Source organism: Wolffia australiana, chromosome 10, assembly GCF_029677425.1.
Source record: "Wolffia australiana isolate 7733 chromosome 10, ASM2967742v1".
Classification (NCBI taxonomy): domain Eukaryota; kingdom Viridiplantae; phylum Streptophyta; class Magnoliopsida; order Alismatales; family Araceae; genus Wolffia; species Wolffia australiana.
In genome coordinates this window covers 14,955,243-14,973,521 of record NC_135844.1, presented here as the reverse complement: position 1 = coordinate 14,973,521, position 18,279 = coordinate 14,955,243, and the positions used below count along the sequence as shown (strand labels likewise).

General features: G+C 38.1%; 2 protein-coding genes across 3 annotated transcripts; one reads left to right on the top strand and one right to left on the bottom strand.

Annotated features, from left to right (window-relative positions):
* Positions 1–3,186: 3,186 nt before the first annotated feature.
* Positions 3,187–7,856, top strand: LOC144708216 (Protein kinase superfamily protein). Its single transcript, XM_078581437.1, has 12 exons — positions 3,187–3,417; positions 4,145–4,270; positions 4,357–4,414; positions 4,729–4,809; positions 4,907–4,975; positions 5,056–5,303; positions 5,383–5,454; positions 6,157–6,273; positions 6,357–6,438; positions 6,510–6,556; positions 7,432–7,513; positions 7,606–7,856. Exons 1-12 carry the CDS (start codon positions 3,197–3,199, stop codon positions 7,687–7,689), a joined length of 1,287 nt encoding a protein of 428 aa, XP_078437563.1. The 5' UTR covers positions 3,187–3,196; the 3' UTR covers positions 7,690–7,856.
* Positions 7,857–8,116: 260 nt separating this feature from the next.
* Positions 8,117–16,362, bottom strand: NHL8 (NDR1/HIN1-like 8). 2 transcript variants are annotated; one of them, XM_078581435.1, is made up of 7 exons: positions 15,810–16,362; positions 15,668–15,742; positions 15,051–15,582; positions 13,800–14,185; positions 9,117–9,343; positions 8,844–8,997; positions 8,117–8,349 (listed from the first exon to the last, which is right to left on the bottom strand). In XM_078581435.1, exons 1-7 carry the CDS (start codon positions 16,236–16,238, stop codon positions 8,218–8,220), a joined length of 1,935 nt encoding a protein of 644 aa, XP_078437561.1. In that variant the 5' UTR covers positions 16,239–16,362; the 3' UTR covers positions 8,117–8,217. The 2 variants fall into 2 exon arrangements, with proteins under 2 accessions (XP_078437561.1, XP_078437562.1); XM_078581436.1 differs by having other exon boundaries at positions 13,800–14,101.
* Positions 16,363–18,279: the final 1,917 nt, after the last annotated feature.

Sequence of the window (18,279 nt, the reverse complement as noted above, 5' to 3'; positions counted from 1 at the left end):
AAGCTAAGCTGGGAAATATGTTTACTAGTTTTAGAAGGGTATTACTGATATTTCCAAATCAGAATCATCAAAGTAATTTCATTTGTCTAAAGCTTCCATTTGGGCTGTGCAATGGGCCATAAACCTTTCAAAGGTGCATCACACCTATATTTTATGAATTAGTAGGTGATTTATAAAAAATATTTATGGATGAATTTTCTTGTTGTGGTTTCTATTTTGCTACATGTATGTCTGATTTAAAAATATTTTGTAGATATGTGTCCAGAAATATCTGGTGTTAAGCTATGAGAAGTCCCAATTTATGGTAAAACTATCCTGGTAGGATGAAAGAAAAAAGGACATGGCCAAAATAAAGGTCATGAAGAGCCTCTCTTTCCAAACAACCCTAAAACCACTCAGATGATTCATAGGGCATGGTTAGATGGATTTATGTTGATTTTACAGGATGTTTATCAGGGACCTCTCAAAAAATATCTTAACTCTTGCCCCTTTACTGTCCAAAGATACAAAAAAGGCTAAAACCAAAATTTTCACATATAAAATAAGTCATTAATCAAGAACCAATTTCACATGCCCCTGATTGGACAAAACCTTTCGAAGATATGTGTGATGCTTCTGACATGGGAGCCAATCTTCATTAAAAGATGTTTGGTGAGCTATGTAGCTATATCTCCTTTTATACCTAACCATGTTGATACTAGTGTTATCATCTTGAAACAAATGAGTTGATCATTGTTAACAATATAATGTTTCCATATAGCTATTTCTTCCATAAATTTGAACAACAAATGCGATAATGATTCTATCATGAAGAATGAAAAGTGATTCATCTTCATCATAAATTAAGAAAGTCTCATCATGACAAACTATGTCGAATAAATCCAACTAAATTCAAATTATATAGTATCATAATAACATAACAAGGTGACCAATCCTTGGTCATCCCCAATAAATAAATAAATAAAATATCAAGAGTCATTCACTTCAACATTATCATAAACCAGACAGACCATAGCATCTAAGCTCAATGAACTTCATATGATGTCACTGAGTGCATGAAACATTATTTAATTAATGGACTAAATATTATGCCATTTTTATTTGTTTTTGAAAAACACTTTGAACCTAACTTTAAAAAATATTTAAACCATTGAGAATATTTTCTTTATATTTTGATAACAATTAGTGTCATATTTAACTAGGAATACTTGTATGTTAATTTTTGGCCCAAAATGCAGTATTCTCTAAATTTAATGTCTAAAGGTAAAATACTTACACCACTCACCAAATCATTTCATCTAAAACTAGATAAAACAAAAACAGTCCAATCCAGAGGATCCAAATACAAATATAGGATCACGTAAAACACTACTTTGGCACCTATTCCTGTACTCTGATTGTTGTCCAAAATGCAATGCTATTTGAATCAAAAGGGTAAAACCTGTAAGAGGACATGGCATCTCACATCATTAATGAAGATTGATGATATCTCTTCAAATTATTTGATCTTTTATTAGATGAAAAAAATGATCCAGTACAGATGATCCAGATATTAATGTAAGATCATATCAAACACAAGTTTGGCTCCAATATTTGTCCAGAATGCAGTGTTCTCCAAATCAATAAGGCTAAAACCTGTAAGTGGACTCATTGCATATCGTAATTTTGGAGTAATTTTATTACTCCCTCAATGGTATTATCTGTTTTGGGAAAACTAAAATCAAATTGATCCAGAAGATCTCATTGTTGATATAAGATCGCCAAAAACAAAACTTAGGCTTCTATACTTGCACTTTAATTTTTATCCAAAAGGAAAGTTCTTTAAATCAAAGGGCTAAAATCTGTCAGGTAACGTTACACTTCACATTTTTAATATATAATAACTCTTTCACTCACTAAACATTTTTATATGGAATTAGATAAAACAACTCCAATCCAGACAACCAGAATACTAACAAAGCGTTACATAAAACACACTTTGTCAACTACACATGATCTTTAATTTTTCTCCAAAATAAAAAAAAACTCTCATAATCAAAGGGCTAAAACCGGTAAGAGTACTGTCATTTCACATCTTTGATGGACAATGATTGTTTCTAACTCAAGGGTTTTATATGAAGTTATAAATTACAACATCAATCCACTCCAGAGTACTAGAATTTTAATATAAGCTCATATAAAACAAAACTCTAGCACCTATACCTGTACTTTAATTGTTGTCCAAAATGCAATGTTCTCTGAATCAAATAGCCAAAAACCTGTAAGAGTGCTGTCATTTCACTGGTTTCATGAATAATACTTTTTCTCTCACAAGGGTTTTAATCCTATCCAGAGAATCTGAAATTAATATAATATCAAATAAACCACATCTTTGGCACATATACTTGTTCTTACAGTTTTCTCCAAAATGCAATTTGCTCTGAATCAAAGAGGATTGTCAATTCTATAGTGCAGGGACGCGGATGGGACGGTGTTATTGTTCCAGGATGAGAAAATCGTCCCATCTGTGAGATTGGACAAAAACTGGGAGGGAAATTCATCCCGGGATGAACAGACGAGACGATTTTCCTATCGTCGGACAAAAAAACCCTCGTCCGGACGTCTCGGACGATGGATGAAAAGGGACGGACGAAAATCTGTCGGATTCACTTCCGACGGTTGAGATCTTGCCACGTGGCGTCGGTTAATCAATTCCTTGACATTTTGCACCAAAGTCCCTGCTTTTTTTGTGCGTGCAAACTGACGCTGCCCAAAAGTAATTGTACATATGTCCCTCCGCGTGCTCTCTCCTCCATATTCCCCCAAAAAACTTAGAAAAGTATATTAAAAATTTTAAACTTAATTTTTTCATCTGGGACGAGGGACGAGCCAGTTTTTCTTTGGATGGGATGAAACTGGCAAAGTTGGGGCGCAGACGGGTCGATTTTTTCGTTCTGGGACGAAAAAACCATCCCGTCCTCGTCATTGCACTGATTTCTGATGTCGGACGAGACGATCTTCGTCCCGTCCTGTCCATTGTCCACGTCCCGGACTATCCGGAACTACACTGAGAGTCATTTCACAGGTTTAATGGATAATAATAGTTTGTCTAAAATGTAATTATATGAAATTAAATAAAAATACAGATTATCCACTCCAATTGCAGAGGATATAAATAAACTCATGGATGTTGTTAGCAATCGCGGGGGAGTTGGCGATGAACTGCACAATTTCGAGCGGTTTCTTACCAGGAAGAAACCCTCTTGAGATTCGCAAGATCGGATTCAGATACAATTTCGTCGATGGGTTCGTTCAATTTTCGCAGAGGGCCGGCGGGAAGCGCTGTATTCGTTGTGTGAGATCTTGTCTTGTGACCGACGCCGAGGACTTTGAGGTGGGGAGGTTTATTGGGAGCTATGGGTTCATGAATGTCACCAGGTTTGGTTTTTCTGCTTAATATACCATATTTTTGAGGAATTTAGCTCACTTGCGAGTGTATCCATCAGTTAGATTTTTGCCATTTTGTGTTTGAATAAAAGTATCCCGGGCGAGTTTCATTTCGTTTCAACGACTCTTGAAATTCTGTATTTGGATTTCGGATGCATCCTGCATTGGAGCGAATGAACAAGGACACTGATATATGAATGGTTTCCAAAATAGCTTGTTATTTAAAGAGAAAAAAAACACTAGGGCTCTATTATTATGATTCGGAAGAATGGGATTTTATATCTTATCTTTGAATTCAAAAATCTAAACGTGGCTATCAGTATTTTGTAATTAAAATTCACTAAAAAGGATGGTTGATTCATTCAAACTGGCCTACTCGACTCTGGAGTATTAATTCACTGGAATCTTGTTGGGAACATCAAGTTAACTATTAAATGCATCTCTAACGTTTACGATCTTTTACCACAGATAGAGTAGATGAATTAATGTGTAGAAAGGCACGTATGCTGGCATTTTGATTCCTTATTTCACTCAATTTTGAATGTTTCAACAAGCTGATCGTAGTAATTAATCATTTCTACTTATGTATTTGAAGTTTTAGGAGTTGTAAATAAGTCATTTCTTGTGGAATAGTGCTCGTTAAAATTTCAAATTTACTGGTGAACAAGTGAATTTAAGTCATTTTATTTTCTTATATATGGCACTTGATTGAATGCAGCTATTCATCATTGAACCGAGGGGGATTTTCTGGTGGAGGACTGTATCAAATGGAGGCCAGTTACTCAACAGAAGATATTGAGAGGTTAAAAGTTCAGGACGTTGGAGAGGGCCAAGTGAAAATCAGGTCCCATCCTGGCTGCGTGATTTATAATATAACTTAAGTCTTATTAGCCATACTAATGTACTCTACTCATGACAGTCTTTTTTCAGGCTTTATGAGGGTCGGATTAGTAAGGGTCCAATCAGAGGGACTCGCGTAATTTTTAAGGTACATAATCATAAATTTCTGCACCCAAAACTTAGATAAAAACTGGTGTAATGCTAAATCAGCCAAGTGTATCTTTGCCACTTCATCTCAGTAAGAAGATTTGTCTTTTGATTTCTTGGGTAATTTACTTTATATAGTTGTAGGGCTTCCTTCGGGTGGGCGGCTTAGAAGAATGAATCAAAGTTTGAATTACATTCCCCCAAAAATCCCTACTCTCTCTCTGCTTTTTAGTTGTATTTTTAATAAATTGATGATAGTCATAATGCTCGTTAAAAGTATGATTTTCTGGAGATATTTTTGTCGCCCTTCTTTAGGTTTATCCAGGACTACGTGCTGGAGGTGTAGAGGCAGATATGATGGCAGCCAACGAGGTTAATTGTCATGCTTTTCTTCAGGTAATGTGGATCCCCAATAATTACAGGTTATATTTAATTGAATATCGTTTCGAGTCTCAGTAATCACATTTGCAATTTTCTTTACTTCTATCTTTAGGGCAAAAGTGGAGTAAGCCAGAATATCCAGATTTTGTTGGGGGGTTTTGAGACAAAGACCGGAGAGCAGGTTCTCAATAAATATATTTAGTTTTTAAAACGCAAATTACTTTATCTAAATTTTATATCAACATTATGGCTTCATTGCAGTGGCTGGCCTTCCGTAATGATGGAATTTACAGTGCTGCAGACTATTCTAAAATCACAAGTGAAGATATTTTTAAATATAGGAACGAAGTCGGTCAAATTTCATGGAATCCCATGGTCTGGGAAGAAAAGATGAGGCGCAGAAGAAAGTTTGTCCTCAAGCTTCTGTATGGTGCCATGAGCGGCCTTGATTTCTTGCACAGTAATGAGAGATTACACCAGAGTATTGGACCTGCTTCTGTTGTTCTGAAGTAAATATCTTTATTAAATGTTTTATATTTAACATTACAATAAAATTCCTCTTTACCTGATGTCAACATTACATAACAGTACAGTCATGGAAAAGGATGTGAACTATTTGGTGCCCAGACTTCGTGATTTGGCCTTCTCTGTTGATATCAGGTAAGCTCATTCAATCAGTTTTTTTACATAACTTACCTTAGTTTACCTTTCTAATCATAAATTTGCTTAATTAATCTCAAAACGGCTAAAAAATTGAATCTCTCCGTTTGGATTTGCAGTTTCAATGCCTCACCAAGTTTTTCACAAATTGAATGATGTAATCATAGTTCTGTGAAAATAATTTTTTAAAAGAATATTTATACGCTCCTCCTTGAGTTATTCGAGACTTATTAATTCATGTTATGCTGATGAATATTCAATTAGTGTTGAATGTATAAGCTAATTATAGAAATTACATAATTAGATTATTATTTATGGGCCAATACTTATGGGCCCATCATCCGATTTAACTAAATCGGAGTTATAACGGCTAGTCAAACTAGCCGTTGTAGTTAGTCAAACTAGCCATTATAAACGGCCTGTATAAATACTCTGTTATGTTAAATGAAATGTTAAGCTTCTTTTCTCTAAGAATTTTCTCTCCTTCTCTTCTATACTCTGTTCTTCTCGCCTTATGCTCCAAGGACTCAGTTCAATCGACAATTAGTATACTTCAGTTACGAAGAATTAATATAAGACGAACCCCCTCGTATCTGGGGTTAGATTCATTCTTTTGTCCTCCACAGGCATTTTTTGTCATTTTATGTTTATGGTTTTTCCGTTTAAATAGTTGAAAATTAAACATTTTATTCTCAAGCTCAGGTATTCATCCTTCGACACGAGCCCAGGGATGCTTTCTGAAGGGTTATGGCGCCGAGCCTCGGCAGCTGGCACATTGACTCTTCTGGAGAAAAGAGCATTTGGAATTGCTGATGACATGTAAAATAGTGAAATGCGACTTCTGCATCTGTTTTTCTCCTAAAAAAAATGCCTACGCTAATACACAGCCTATCTGAAATCAGATTTGAAGCGGGTCTTCTATTTTTGTACATGTCTTTTCTCCCTTTCTGTGAAGCCGGCGCCGTGGACGGATTGTCCTTGCAAGTAAGATCACACTTGTGTCTAAAATTGCTTCTTTTTCAAAGAAGAAATAATCTGGCTTATATCTCTTGCAGAGGCTCTTCGAGGGTACCTTCCAGCTTGATCTTGAAGCTGCCAGAGAGTAAGGGCGCGTTCTCTGACTTTTTTTCTTTCAATTGCCTGCTCTTCATGAGTGACTGGGCTTTAATCCTATTTACAGTTATGAAGTAAAAAATGTATCTCACTAGGTACGTAACTAGTTGTTAGATAGCCATTACTCTGATGTGTATACATGGAAGGGTCGCTAAAATTAAAAAGTATTTCTTCTTTTTTTTAAGCATAAAAAAGGACAGAAGAAGTTATGATATTTCATTTTGGCGACCATTTCATATATACGCATTAGAGTACCGGCCGTCTACAGGCTAGTTTTCTATGTAGTGTCGTTGCACAAGAGATACATGTGCCACTTCATAACAGAGAAATAGGAGGTTTGATTTCAGGAGAGAGGAAAAAAAGTAGAGTAGATAGATCTTGGAAGATAGAGAGAAGATGGCGAAGAAAGGTGGAGAGATGTGATCATTCGGGTCACAGAGAATAGGAAAAGAAATCAAAATCACTCTGGAAAACACTTGGTTTGGCTACCCTTTTTTAGGTTGAAAAATCACAACACAAATAAGTCCAGAGAAAGAATAGAAATACAAAGCTCCCCCTTTGTTTCAACTAATTTGTTCTAGCGTTTGTCTACCTACAAAACGGTTGGAAAACCAATTTGTGGAAGCTTTTCTCAGGAGAGTTTACGTTTTCCGTTCTATGTGACTCTGAAGACGGCATCTCTCTATCTCTCACTCTTCCTCTCTCATGATATTCGGTTCTCCTATTTCTATGAATATTTCATTAACATATAAATATTCCTTTCAGGGTTTTAGCCTACGTAAAGGCATTCTACCGTAGAATTAACAAGATATCATTGTTAGCAATCAACTTTGACCCATGTGATGAAATTGGTAACATTTACAGGTACTGTCTGGAGGATGACCGCTTAAGAGAAGCTGTCAAATTTTTGGACCTTGGAAATCGCGCAGGCTGGGAGCTGCTTCAGGTTAGCTACTCTTTAAATTCTTAAAAGTCCCTTTCTTACATGCCAATCTGGCCTTGTTTTTCCTAGCCACTTCCTTTTGATGGCTGACACAGGCAATGTTGAACCCGGATTATCGTCAACGGCCAACAGCTAGTGCAGTTCTGAGCCACCGGTTCATGACTAGCACCGCCCTTTGAGATATCAACCAGGTGGAAAACTGATACAGTCCCCAAACCCTCTACGGAATTTCATCTGCTAAGGGGTTATTTCAGTCTTTCCCTTCTTGAATGTTTCCATTTCAATGGGAGTAGCCCTCCCTCTGGAGACAAGCCAATAAGAATGAAAAAGTTGAAATTTGAGTCAAGGTTCCCCTCAACGGATTTTCATCTCTCTGGATCGATCATCTCCTTGCTTCTCTCTCTCATTTATTATTATTATTATTATTGTTATTGTTATCCCAGCTCTTCTTACTTTTGCAACTTATACCTTTTGTTCTTCGACCATATAGTATAAATGGTCATTCTGGGTTGCTTTGCTCTCTGCCTCTAATATCCAATGGTCACTCAGGGTTGCAATTGTGGTCTATCACTTTTGGGTGGTGGTTAAATTTCTTGCAAAAGATGATACCATCAACAAAAAAGATTTTATTCGAAGAATAATAATGATAATTGACGTCGCATTATAAGGAGAAATAAAAAATATATATATTTCTCTCACCAGCTCCATCAGGAATCCAATGTATGCTGTTTGCAGCGCTTGGGGCCGAAATGATCTCGGCTGCTCTTCACAATCTTTCGGCAGATGGCGCAGAAGTGCTGTTGGCATGACCAGCACATAATGTGGTTGTTGTTCCCAACCTGGTAGAAATTGTTTCCCCAAACCAAGTCATATAGTCAGGAGAAAATAGACAATTCATTTTGCTAATTCATTTAATTGGTATATGGGTTTCGAATTGCTGTTTCAGAGAAGAGTTTCAGGGCACAGATACTGAGAATTGATTACAGGAAGACGTACTTTTGATCTGAGAAAATCAGCAATTTTGGATAGAAGTATACTCCGCCTTTGATCAAAATTATTTCCTCAGGGATAAGTGAATGTGAAAAAAACAATGGATCATGGACTCCAGAGCCATAAACAGATTCATAAGAAGAGATCCATGAACAATTACTCTGTTATGTGGCTCTTCTTATAGTAGAAGCATACCCTCTAGCAATGTTTTCAGAATTGTTATTGAGCAAGCCACTGGGATACATTATTTAAACTGATTTGTAGACTACGATCATGAGATGGTCAAGTGGAATAATACATTATTTAAACTGATGCGAAGGTTAATATAAACGCATATACTCACCTTAGCAGTGACTTGACCACAGTTGGGGCAAGAACGGGCCTGATTCGGATGCAATTCTATCCGTGCCTGGGCCTCGATTTGGCGGTAGTTCCTCTCATCCACCTCTCTCTCCCAATTCTGAATCACTTCTTGGTCGAAGAGCTCGCAGCTTCCCCTGTAGTAAAAAATATAGGTTTTTGAGCAATCAGCAAAAAACAGACATCATAAATTCCATAGCTGCAAATTTTCATTTAAAATGGTGGACTTTTCCTCAGAAAAGAAATTTTCGTCTACCTGAAGTGTTCATATCCTTGAATTTTTTTGTTGCACCGGTAGCAGAAGAAAATCCCACAATTCCAGCACTCCATTTTATTGCAGCCTTCTGTTCGTTGGATTGCAATTCTACATGATGGGCATTGTTTAGAATCCTTCAAGATTTGTCTGACGCTCATGAGCTCATTGATTAGATTAGTTTCCTTCCGTCTCTGATCCTCCTTCATCACAGAGGAATTCTGTCTCTCCTGCATGAAAATAATAATAATAATTAAGATGTACCAGAATAACTTTTCCAAGTAAAGCTCAAAGAAAACAGACGTAGGATGACACAGATGGTGATAATTCAAAACACCAGAAGAACAAAAATAGTTACTGAAGGAATGTAGAACATCAAACCAGGGGGAGAGACTCGATCTTCGCAGCAAGCCTCCACAAGGTAGAGGAAGCACCAACGACTTAAGGTCACAATGAAAGGAGCTTAGGAGGAGGACCATACGAAAGATGCGAAACAATATTATATTATTTCTTGTGCGAGAAGCCCTATTCTTTTACAGCGTTATCAGATTTAGTACCACTATGACTGCATTTATTAATTACGAGGTACAATGGTAAAAAAAAGAAATAGGGATTTATATAACAACAAAGGCTTTAGGGTAAAACTATAAAGTTAAGATAAAATTGTCTTCGTCAACAGTCCCCCCTGAAACTGGAGAATGCATGTTCCTTATAACCAGTTTCCCAATGATTTTTTTTGAAGAAAATAGGGAATATTAATCGCGAGCAGTGATCAACCCCAAGTTTGCCAAGACGAGTTGTTGAAGTGTAGGGCTATGTAAGTCTTTTGTTAAGATATCAGTGCATTGGTGTTTTAACTTATAAAATTGGCCTCCAACTTGTCCTTGATAAAGTGCCGATCCTATAATGTCAACCCAGACTTTCAGCAATCTCTCTAGCCCATCTGTTATTACATAATAGCTGGACGGGGGTTTTAAATGGAATCTATAGAACTTCTAGGATGGATTTGAGACATGGCGATTCACATATACCCTCTGCCATGGTCCTCAACTCTGCCTCCACATTGGACCGCGAAAAGACAGGCCGTTTTTAACTCATCCAAAAGATCCGGTTCCCTCCCAAGAAAGAACAATACTGTGTAGTAGATAGTTGATCAGTTATAGTCCCTACATAATCGGCGTCAGTATACATTTCCAGATCAGTATGAATAGTGTCCTTAGACGAAACCCCACGTCATGGAGTCCCCTACAACTATCTAAGTATCCAAAGAATTGAATTGTGTTTTCATGTATTCAAAAGGATCTTGCATGAAGCGGCAGACAAGACCAACAGGGTACGAAATACCACCCCTGGTGTGGTAAGATGATTTTCTACTGCTGCGCACATCATGTTCATCTTAGTCGCTGGAAATCAAAAATTGGCCCTTTACCGTCAAATATCACCATTTGGTTTATTATTTGACTGTAAATTGGGTCCATTGGTATCCTACAGAGTTTCTTCCTTGTGGTAATGGGACCAGATGTTGTGTTCCTCTTGTTTAATGCTTGCATTTATTACTCAATGTTTCTGTCAATGTGGCAGGTATGACCACAGATCAAAGTTCGGATATCAACTCTCAGTAAGGGCCTGTGAGCAAATTAGAGAGAAGTTTGCCTGAGTGGGTAGTTGATTTCCTCCCTTTCTTGGAGGATTATAGTTAGCCCGGTAGACTATTATGTGGCAGGCTTCCACCAATAGACCTGCTGACCAAATCTATGTACTGAAGTATTCAGGTACCCACTGACTCCACCTGTTAAGATAGCTACGTCTTGTCCTATTCGGACAGTCACATCACTGTGAGTTTCAAGGGAAATGCAGTCACACCCGAACTCTGGATATGTGTTGTTCAAGTTCCTCAACTGGACTTTTGCTTCCCAGTACTTTCTTTGGCCAAGTATTCTGTACCAGTCAACAGACCATCTCCCAATGGGTAGATTTTTTTTTTTGGAAATATAAAAGGGGTGAACACCTGATGAATCGGTGAACCTCCCATCAGGACTTTGAGGGTATCAAACTCTAAATTAAGGCCTGAGACAAATTGTGAACCCATCTTTAAGAAATAAGCTCTTTCCTCTGAATCAGGATTTTTAATTGGCCTGTATTGATCCAGCCCATTCCAAATAGCCTCCAATGCGATGAATATTCAAGGATTCTCATACTCCCTCAAGTGAGGGTAATCGATTGCTGAACAAGGACAGCTATATAAGCTTTGTCATTGTGTTTAGAGTGTCTAGTAAACTTTCTTCCAGACATCCTTGACATATGAAAATTGTAATAGGTTATGCCCTAAGGTGGGTTCCACCATCTTAAAGAGTCATGCCTTAAGTAGGGCATCAGCTTCAAGCCACCCTTCACAGAGAGGATTGGAGGAAGCTAGAGGGAAGGCAGTCAGATGTGAGAGCTTCTGCTCACTGATAAGGCACTACCTCGGACGTATGAAAGCAAAAGGAGGAAGGTTGCCACATCACGTGATAGCCTGGAGTCGAGAAGTTCAAACGAATGAAGACGTTACGGGAAAAGGTGAATAAAGGGAAGTTTTGTCCAAGGAGGAGGGGGTCGAACGTCTTCTGAAGCATCCGCAAGATATGCTCTCGAGGAGGAGAAGTTGCTGATATGGCTCGTCTCCGATCGTCAAGGGTCGATACAACCTTGTAGGCGAATCCCTAGTTCTTTGTTATTTCTTCTTGTTGGAACACTCAAAGTGGAATTCTCGTCTCTTTTCCGACCTCGTTCGTCCAAGGGTCTAGTCAACGTTATCACTCTCGTCGGGAGGTCTTTGTGCTGTTGCCGGGTATCTTTTCTTCAGTCTGAGTTAACGTAACACTCTAACTCAAGGGGGCGCTATCACTCACCTTGAAATATCATCTCGACGTACTCAGACCGTTTGACTATGTTGGGTCCCTTCTGATTGAATACCTCAGGAATCTTGGGTAAATCATAGCACGACTTCACATAATTGAGTCATGGTCACGACTTCAGCTTGGCAGTGAATGTGCTTACACACAGAAAATGAGGCACCCTTCAATAATTGAGTCATGGTCAGGTAGTAATGGCTCCCCCTAAGGCTAGGGTGACAGCCAAAAAACTAAGCTCTCCTTGATGATAGGGCTACGGCTCTAGCAATGAGTAAAAAACAGATATCAGGGTTCTAGCTCTTCTACGGCACCGGTATAACATGCCTGGAGTGGTGCGTGATGCCCTACTCAAAACAATCGCACCTGGGTGTCTGGCTTTGCTACCATGAAGGAACTTAGAACATCAAACCAGGGAAAGAGAGATTCAATCTTTGCAGGAAGCCACCAGAAGTTGATGAAGCACCACGGACTTTAGGTTCCTATGAGAGAAACTTTGGATGTGGAGCAGGAGGTGAAACAAGTGTAAATTATTTCAAGCAAAAATCCCTTTGAATGGCATTATTGGATCAACTACCCGCTAGGGTGGTCCCCCTTCATTAGTTACAAAGTACAACAGTCAAAAAGGGAAAGAGGGATATATGAATAACTGTTCAGGGTTTAGAGAAAAATAGTAAAAATAAGAGAAATTTGTCTTTGCCAACAATTACAAAACCATAAAATGTGCCGTCGTCCTCTAGTTCATACTAATTGGCATCAATAATGGCAACCATATAACAGGACTTCTGGAAGGACATCTAAAAAATGCCATAAAAGTTATGGACGGACTTCTGGAAGTGGAGGGCTGCGAAGAAAAATAGTGAACTTGTTTTCTATTATCTTATCTCTCTTGCTAAAGTCATTCCCGAGCTATTCCTTCCGCAAAGCAAGTAATCACCCTCTCTCCTTGCAGCAACAATCTAACTGCCAGAACCTTCTCTTTTCCTCTTTTACATGATAAAAATGCCCACGTTCTTATCAGGCACCAGCTCCTAAAGGTGATGAGAAAGAGAGCATGCTTGATGGGACGACAATCATGCTGCAAGGGATTTATGATCTAACATAAATCCGGTGGATCACCATTCTAGGTTGATCTTCCTTATTTTTTTAAAAAAAGGTTCCAACATAAATCAGGTGGATCACCTTTCTCGGTGATCTTCCTTTTTTTTCAAACACAATTTCTAATAGACTCAGGTATCCTTGCAATCAATCATGACTGGAGGTAACTAACAGCTTGAGCAAAGAGAAAAGAAATGCCTAAGCCTTATCACTGGAAGTTCAACTATGCTTATAGAGGCCTGAATGAATTCGCTCAAGATTGATTTCATAATGTTTGGGTCAACAATGAAGATACCACCAATAAAATATTGATGGATGTAGTCTAGCCCAATCTTCAGCTCTGTGTTGCCGGTGTAGAGCCCTGAGAGGAGTCACAGTAATAACTGATTTTCCAAATCCCAGTCAATGAGTTATTAGGTGAACGCTACAATATCTTCTCTAAACTGGATTGGAAGGCAATTTATCACTAGATTGTAATAAGTCTGAAGAAGCACATCATGAATTCATGGTGATGTCCTTTCTGCTTATAAACATCATAAAAATATTCCGAACTTGTTAAAACAAGTATACTGGCATCAATTATGTAAGTTTATTCCCATTTTTCGAAGACATACAAAAGATGAATCAAATGAAAGCTGCTTTAAGCTCAAGATAAATAATAAGAACAAACATATAGCGTGGGCAGGGGAAACTTAACCTGAAGAATGAGAAGCTTGTCCTCTGGTGACATGCACTGATTTCCAACGTGCCTTCTTTCTCTGCAAAGACTGCAGAAGCTGAAATGGCATTTTGGACATTGAGCATGATTATCTTCATCTTCCAAGCAGGCAGTTTCGCATCTAGGACAGTAAGCTACGTCAGACATTGAGTCAAGTGTCTTCTGCAAAGTCAAGGATTCCCATCGATCATATGCTTCACTTGTAAGCAACTGTCTCAGTAACCAAGGTGGAACAAGATTTCCACATTTGGCATCCGGACATAGCAATTTAGAAACTGTGCCTTCATCAACATGAATTTTGGAATAAGTCTCCATGCATTTCCAGCAAAAATAATGCTGACATGGCATCCTCACAAAGTCCTTACCTAAAATCCATTATAAAGATAAGATGATCCATCACCATGCTCCTAAAGCACATAAAATTTTAATCGAGATAACAAATATCAATATAGGGAGTAGGGTTCAGCTGCGTAAACCATCCATCAATTGTCAAGCTCATTGACCCTTGTTGATGTTGATGACAATGTTGACACCCATGATATTAAGGGTGGTTTACAATGACGTTGATGGGGTAACTGGTTTTCATTGACAGGATTTCACGGACAGTTTACACCAGAGTCAAACTTGGTTAAATTCTAGTTACAGTCATCAACCCCGTCAACCAAAACATCGACTGTACGCCAACTGTCAATGTCATTCATCCTAGTTGACATTGAGGACGAAGTGGATGTTGATAATTTTTAGAATGCTTGAGAATCAAGTTGATGTTGATAGGGTAATTGTTGACCGTTGACATTGACATGATATCTCGGACAATTAATGCCAACCATCAAGATCAATTATCAAACTTAGTGGAATTATAATTGAACTGATTGTCAACCACATCAACATCAACGCAAACTGTCAGTCAACCATTTGTCAACTATCAATGTCCATTGACGGTGTACATGACATTGACAGGATATTCCAGATGGTTGATGTTAACTGTCATCAACAGCTATCAAAGTTGAATTCTAGTTACAGTGATCATCAGCCCTGTCAACATCAAGTCAACGCCAATGTCAACTACCCCAGTTGACTATGACATTGACTTTATCATACCCATTGATGTTGACGCCATCATCGATGAGTAATCAACGTAAATGGCAAAAAATCACAGATTTTTTGGTTATAGGGCTTAAAACAGCATAAGAAAGGGCAGAAATTAGGAATTTGAATGCTTAGAACTACCAATGAACTCGCTGAAACAGATGGGACAATCATGAAGATCACTCATGAAGGCCTCCTGAATCTTCTCTTCGTTGTAGCTCATCAATGAAGGCACCAAAGTATCAAGAGAGATGCTTCCCGTAATCGCTCTGATGTCTCTCTCTCTACCTTCCTCGCGGGCCTCGAGCACAATCCCATGCAAAAGCTCCAAGTAAGAGAGAGAAGAACAATGCAACCAGTCTGCCCATTGATAAATAACTTCTTGCCCCTGCTGAGAGTCCCAAATCGAGTCTAGGATCTTGCACAGACGAGAGATTCTCATGGAATCTAGCCATTTCACATGGATGGTGAAATAAGGAGCGCAATGGCTGGGATAAGACCGCGGGAGCAAGCAGGAGAGGACAATTGGGGGAAGATATCGAACTTTAAATTGATAGTCAAGACCATCATCCGAATCACCATCCCCTCTTTTCTGTTCCTTTGATCTCGAAAATGATGAGTAAAACTTGGCAGAAACGCAGAAATCATCAGGAACTTCGAACTGCACTTGAATCTGCGCGTTTATATAAGATCAAAACTTCAGGCAAAATCCTAATCTATGAAGAAAATTAGAAGAGATAATTGAGTTGGATTCTGACTTGTAGCCATGTCAGTCCGCCTTCAGTCTTGGAGGCGGACAAACTATCCCCGTATATGGCTTCCAACGCCGTCACCTAGGGAAAAATTGCAACAGATATGAGTCACATTTAACAAATACTGACCCAAAACTAAGTTTTATACCTCGTCCTCCTGCAGCTGATTATTGTACAGCCGCTGTTCTTCGGTGATCATCGGCTCCCTCCCCCGAAATCTGAGTTCCTCCAGCCTTTTACAGTCATCCACAAAATTCACTTCAAAGCTACGATTTTGATCCACCTCCGACGACGAACCCCTGCTTGATTCCGACCCTCTATCCCGATCCTCACCTTCATGGGACTGAATCTCAGAGATTACGACCGGATCCAGATCGCCAATTCCACCGGCCGTGGGGTCGCGATCAGGGCCGACAGATGCGATTGATTCTTCAACGACGACGGGGGAATCCGATGGAGATTCGACTGGCGGGCGATCAAAGTCTTGATGAGGAGGCGGAACGATCCATCTCTCTTCGAAATGAAGATCGTGGTGCTTGAATCCTCTCTTGGCCGATCTTCTGGGGGGATTTCCCATCGAAATCGCTCTCCGGATGAAGAACTCTTCGCCAGAGAAGAGGAAGAACTGCCTTGAAATTTTTCTGTGGGCTGCTTATTTTGACTTGTTTATAGCTTGAACATATAGTTTGAGCCTTTTCCATCTACTTTGAAGCTTCGGCATGTCTTAGGTTTATAAATCAACACACCTCCCCATTCAAAGACTTGAGAAATAGTAAAAACTCATCCCATCAAGACTTTAATTTTTCAGGAAGTATTTTTTCTTGAATGAAAAAGCCGAACATATTTATTTAAAAAAATTTACCTTCCCTAGGTTTTGTCATGTAAGACGTTCATATTGTCTTTGTAAATCTTAAAATCCTCAAACAGTTCATTCTGAATTTCATCCAATTCATGGAGGTGAGGCATTCTACTTTTTCATTTATCATGTAATGAAAATTTAGCTTCTTTCTAGCCCAATAGGCATTGTGAACCAGCCCCCTACAAGAAGATGGCATGATTTACTAAAGATTAATCTAAAAGGGGACATACTTAAGACTTTCTTTAATGCAGTTATGTATGCCCACGGTGACTCATCTTATCTACTTGACCAATCTTTTCCATCAGGTCTCACAATTTTCTTGAGAATCTTGGTGATTTCCCTATTGCATAGCTTAACCTGTCCATTGACTTGTGGATGATAGGGTGTGGTGACGCTATGGTGTGCATCAAAACACTTCACAAACATTTCTGAATGTAAGGTTTGTAAAATGAGAGCCACCATCAATAATAATATCCCAAGGACAACCAAATTGCGTAGAATATTTTTCAGATGAAATTAGTAACTACTTTACCACAACTAGTTCTATTGCATAATGGCTTCTGACCATCTAGAAGCATAATCAACAGTAATTATAATATATTCAACACAATGACAATTAGGGTAGGGTCCCATAAAATCAATACTCCATACGACAAAAATGACCACTTTTATGATGGGTTTTAAAGTCATGTAGTTTTTATTACTTTTGTTTAAAGATTCTTGACATGATTTTTAAATAAAATAGACCGTCTAGTTTAAATAATGAAGGCCAATATAATCCACTTCAAGTACCTTGTAAACGGTGACCTTTGATAAGATGTAGCCTCCACCTGGACATAAGTGACAGAACTCAAGCACCTTCATTTTCTCTTCTTCGTGAACAAATCCCCTGTGAATTTGGTAAACTCTAAGTAAAAAAGGTGCAGGTTCCTCCCAATAGCAGAATTTAATGTCTATGAAGAACTTCTTATCCTTAAATTTCCATTTTTGGGGACTTTACATGTGAGAAGAAAGTTGAAACTATGTGCGTACCAAGGTAACTTCTTACATCGAATGGTTATTAACATCATATATTTATTCTCCAAATAGTAAAATAAGCTTTAATTTTATCCTAAATAGTTCATCAACTATGACATTATCTCAAATATTTTTATTTATTATTTCTATGTAAATTCCTGCAGAAATAGAATTTACCTTATTAAACTAGGTTTAGACTCTTTCTTTTTTAGAAAACTTCGAAGTGGCACGATCAGAAAGAACAGTTACTAGACATGTAGAAGTCCTTTTATTGATAACTAGGATGAATACTAATCTGATTATAACATGAATATCCATCAATAAAACAAAATTAATTGTGGTCAGAATTTTTTTCTAAAATCTGATAAATAAAAGGTGAGGGATAATGATTTTTCTTTATTATATTACACTTTATAATATACGCATATTCTGAAACCAGCATCAATCTAGTTTGAACTTCTCCTTTTTCATTTTTCTCTAAGGCTATCCCAACTTTATTGAACCAGGGCCCATCTTAAATGACATAAATCACATCAAGTTTCCACTATTTAAAAATTTCTCCTTTGAATGCTTCTAGTATATGAGGATTCAATCTCCTTTGACTATCTTGCTGGCCTAGTTCCTTTGTTAAAAAAATTCTATGTTCACATATATGAAAAGGAAATCCTTTTATATCATAAAAATTCCATATTATATGTGATTTACGCATTTTGAAAACATTGAATCACTCATGTTCTTGCTT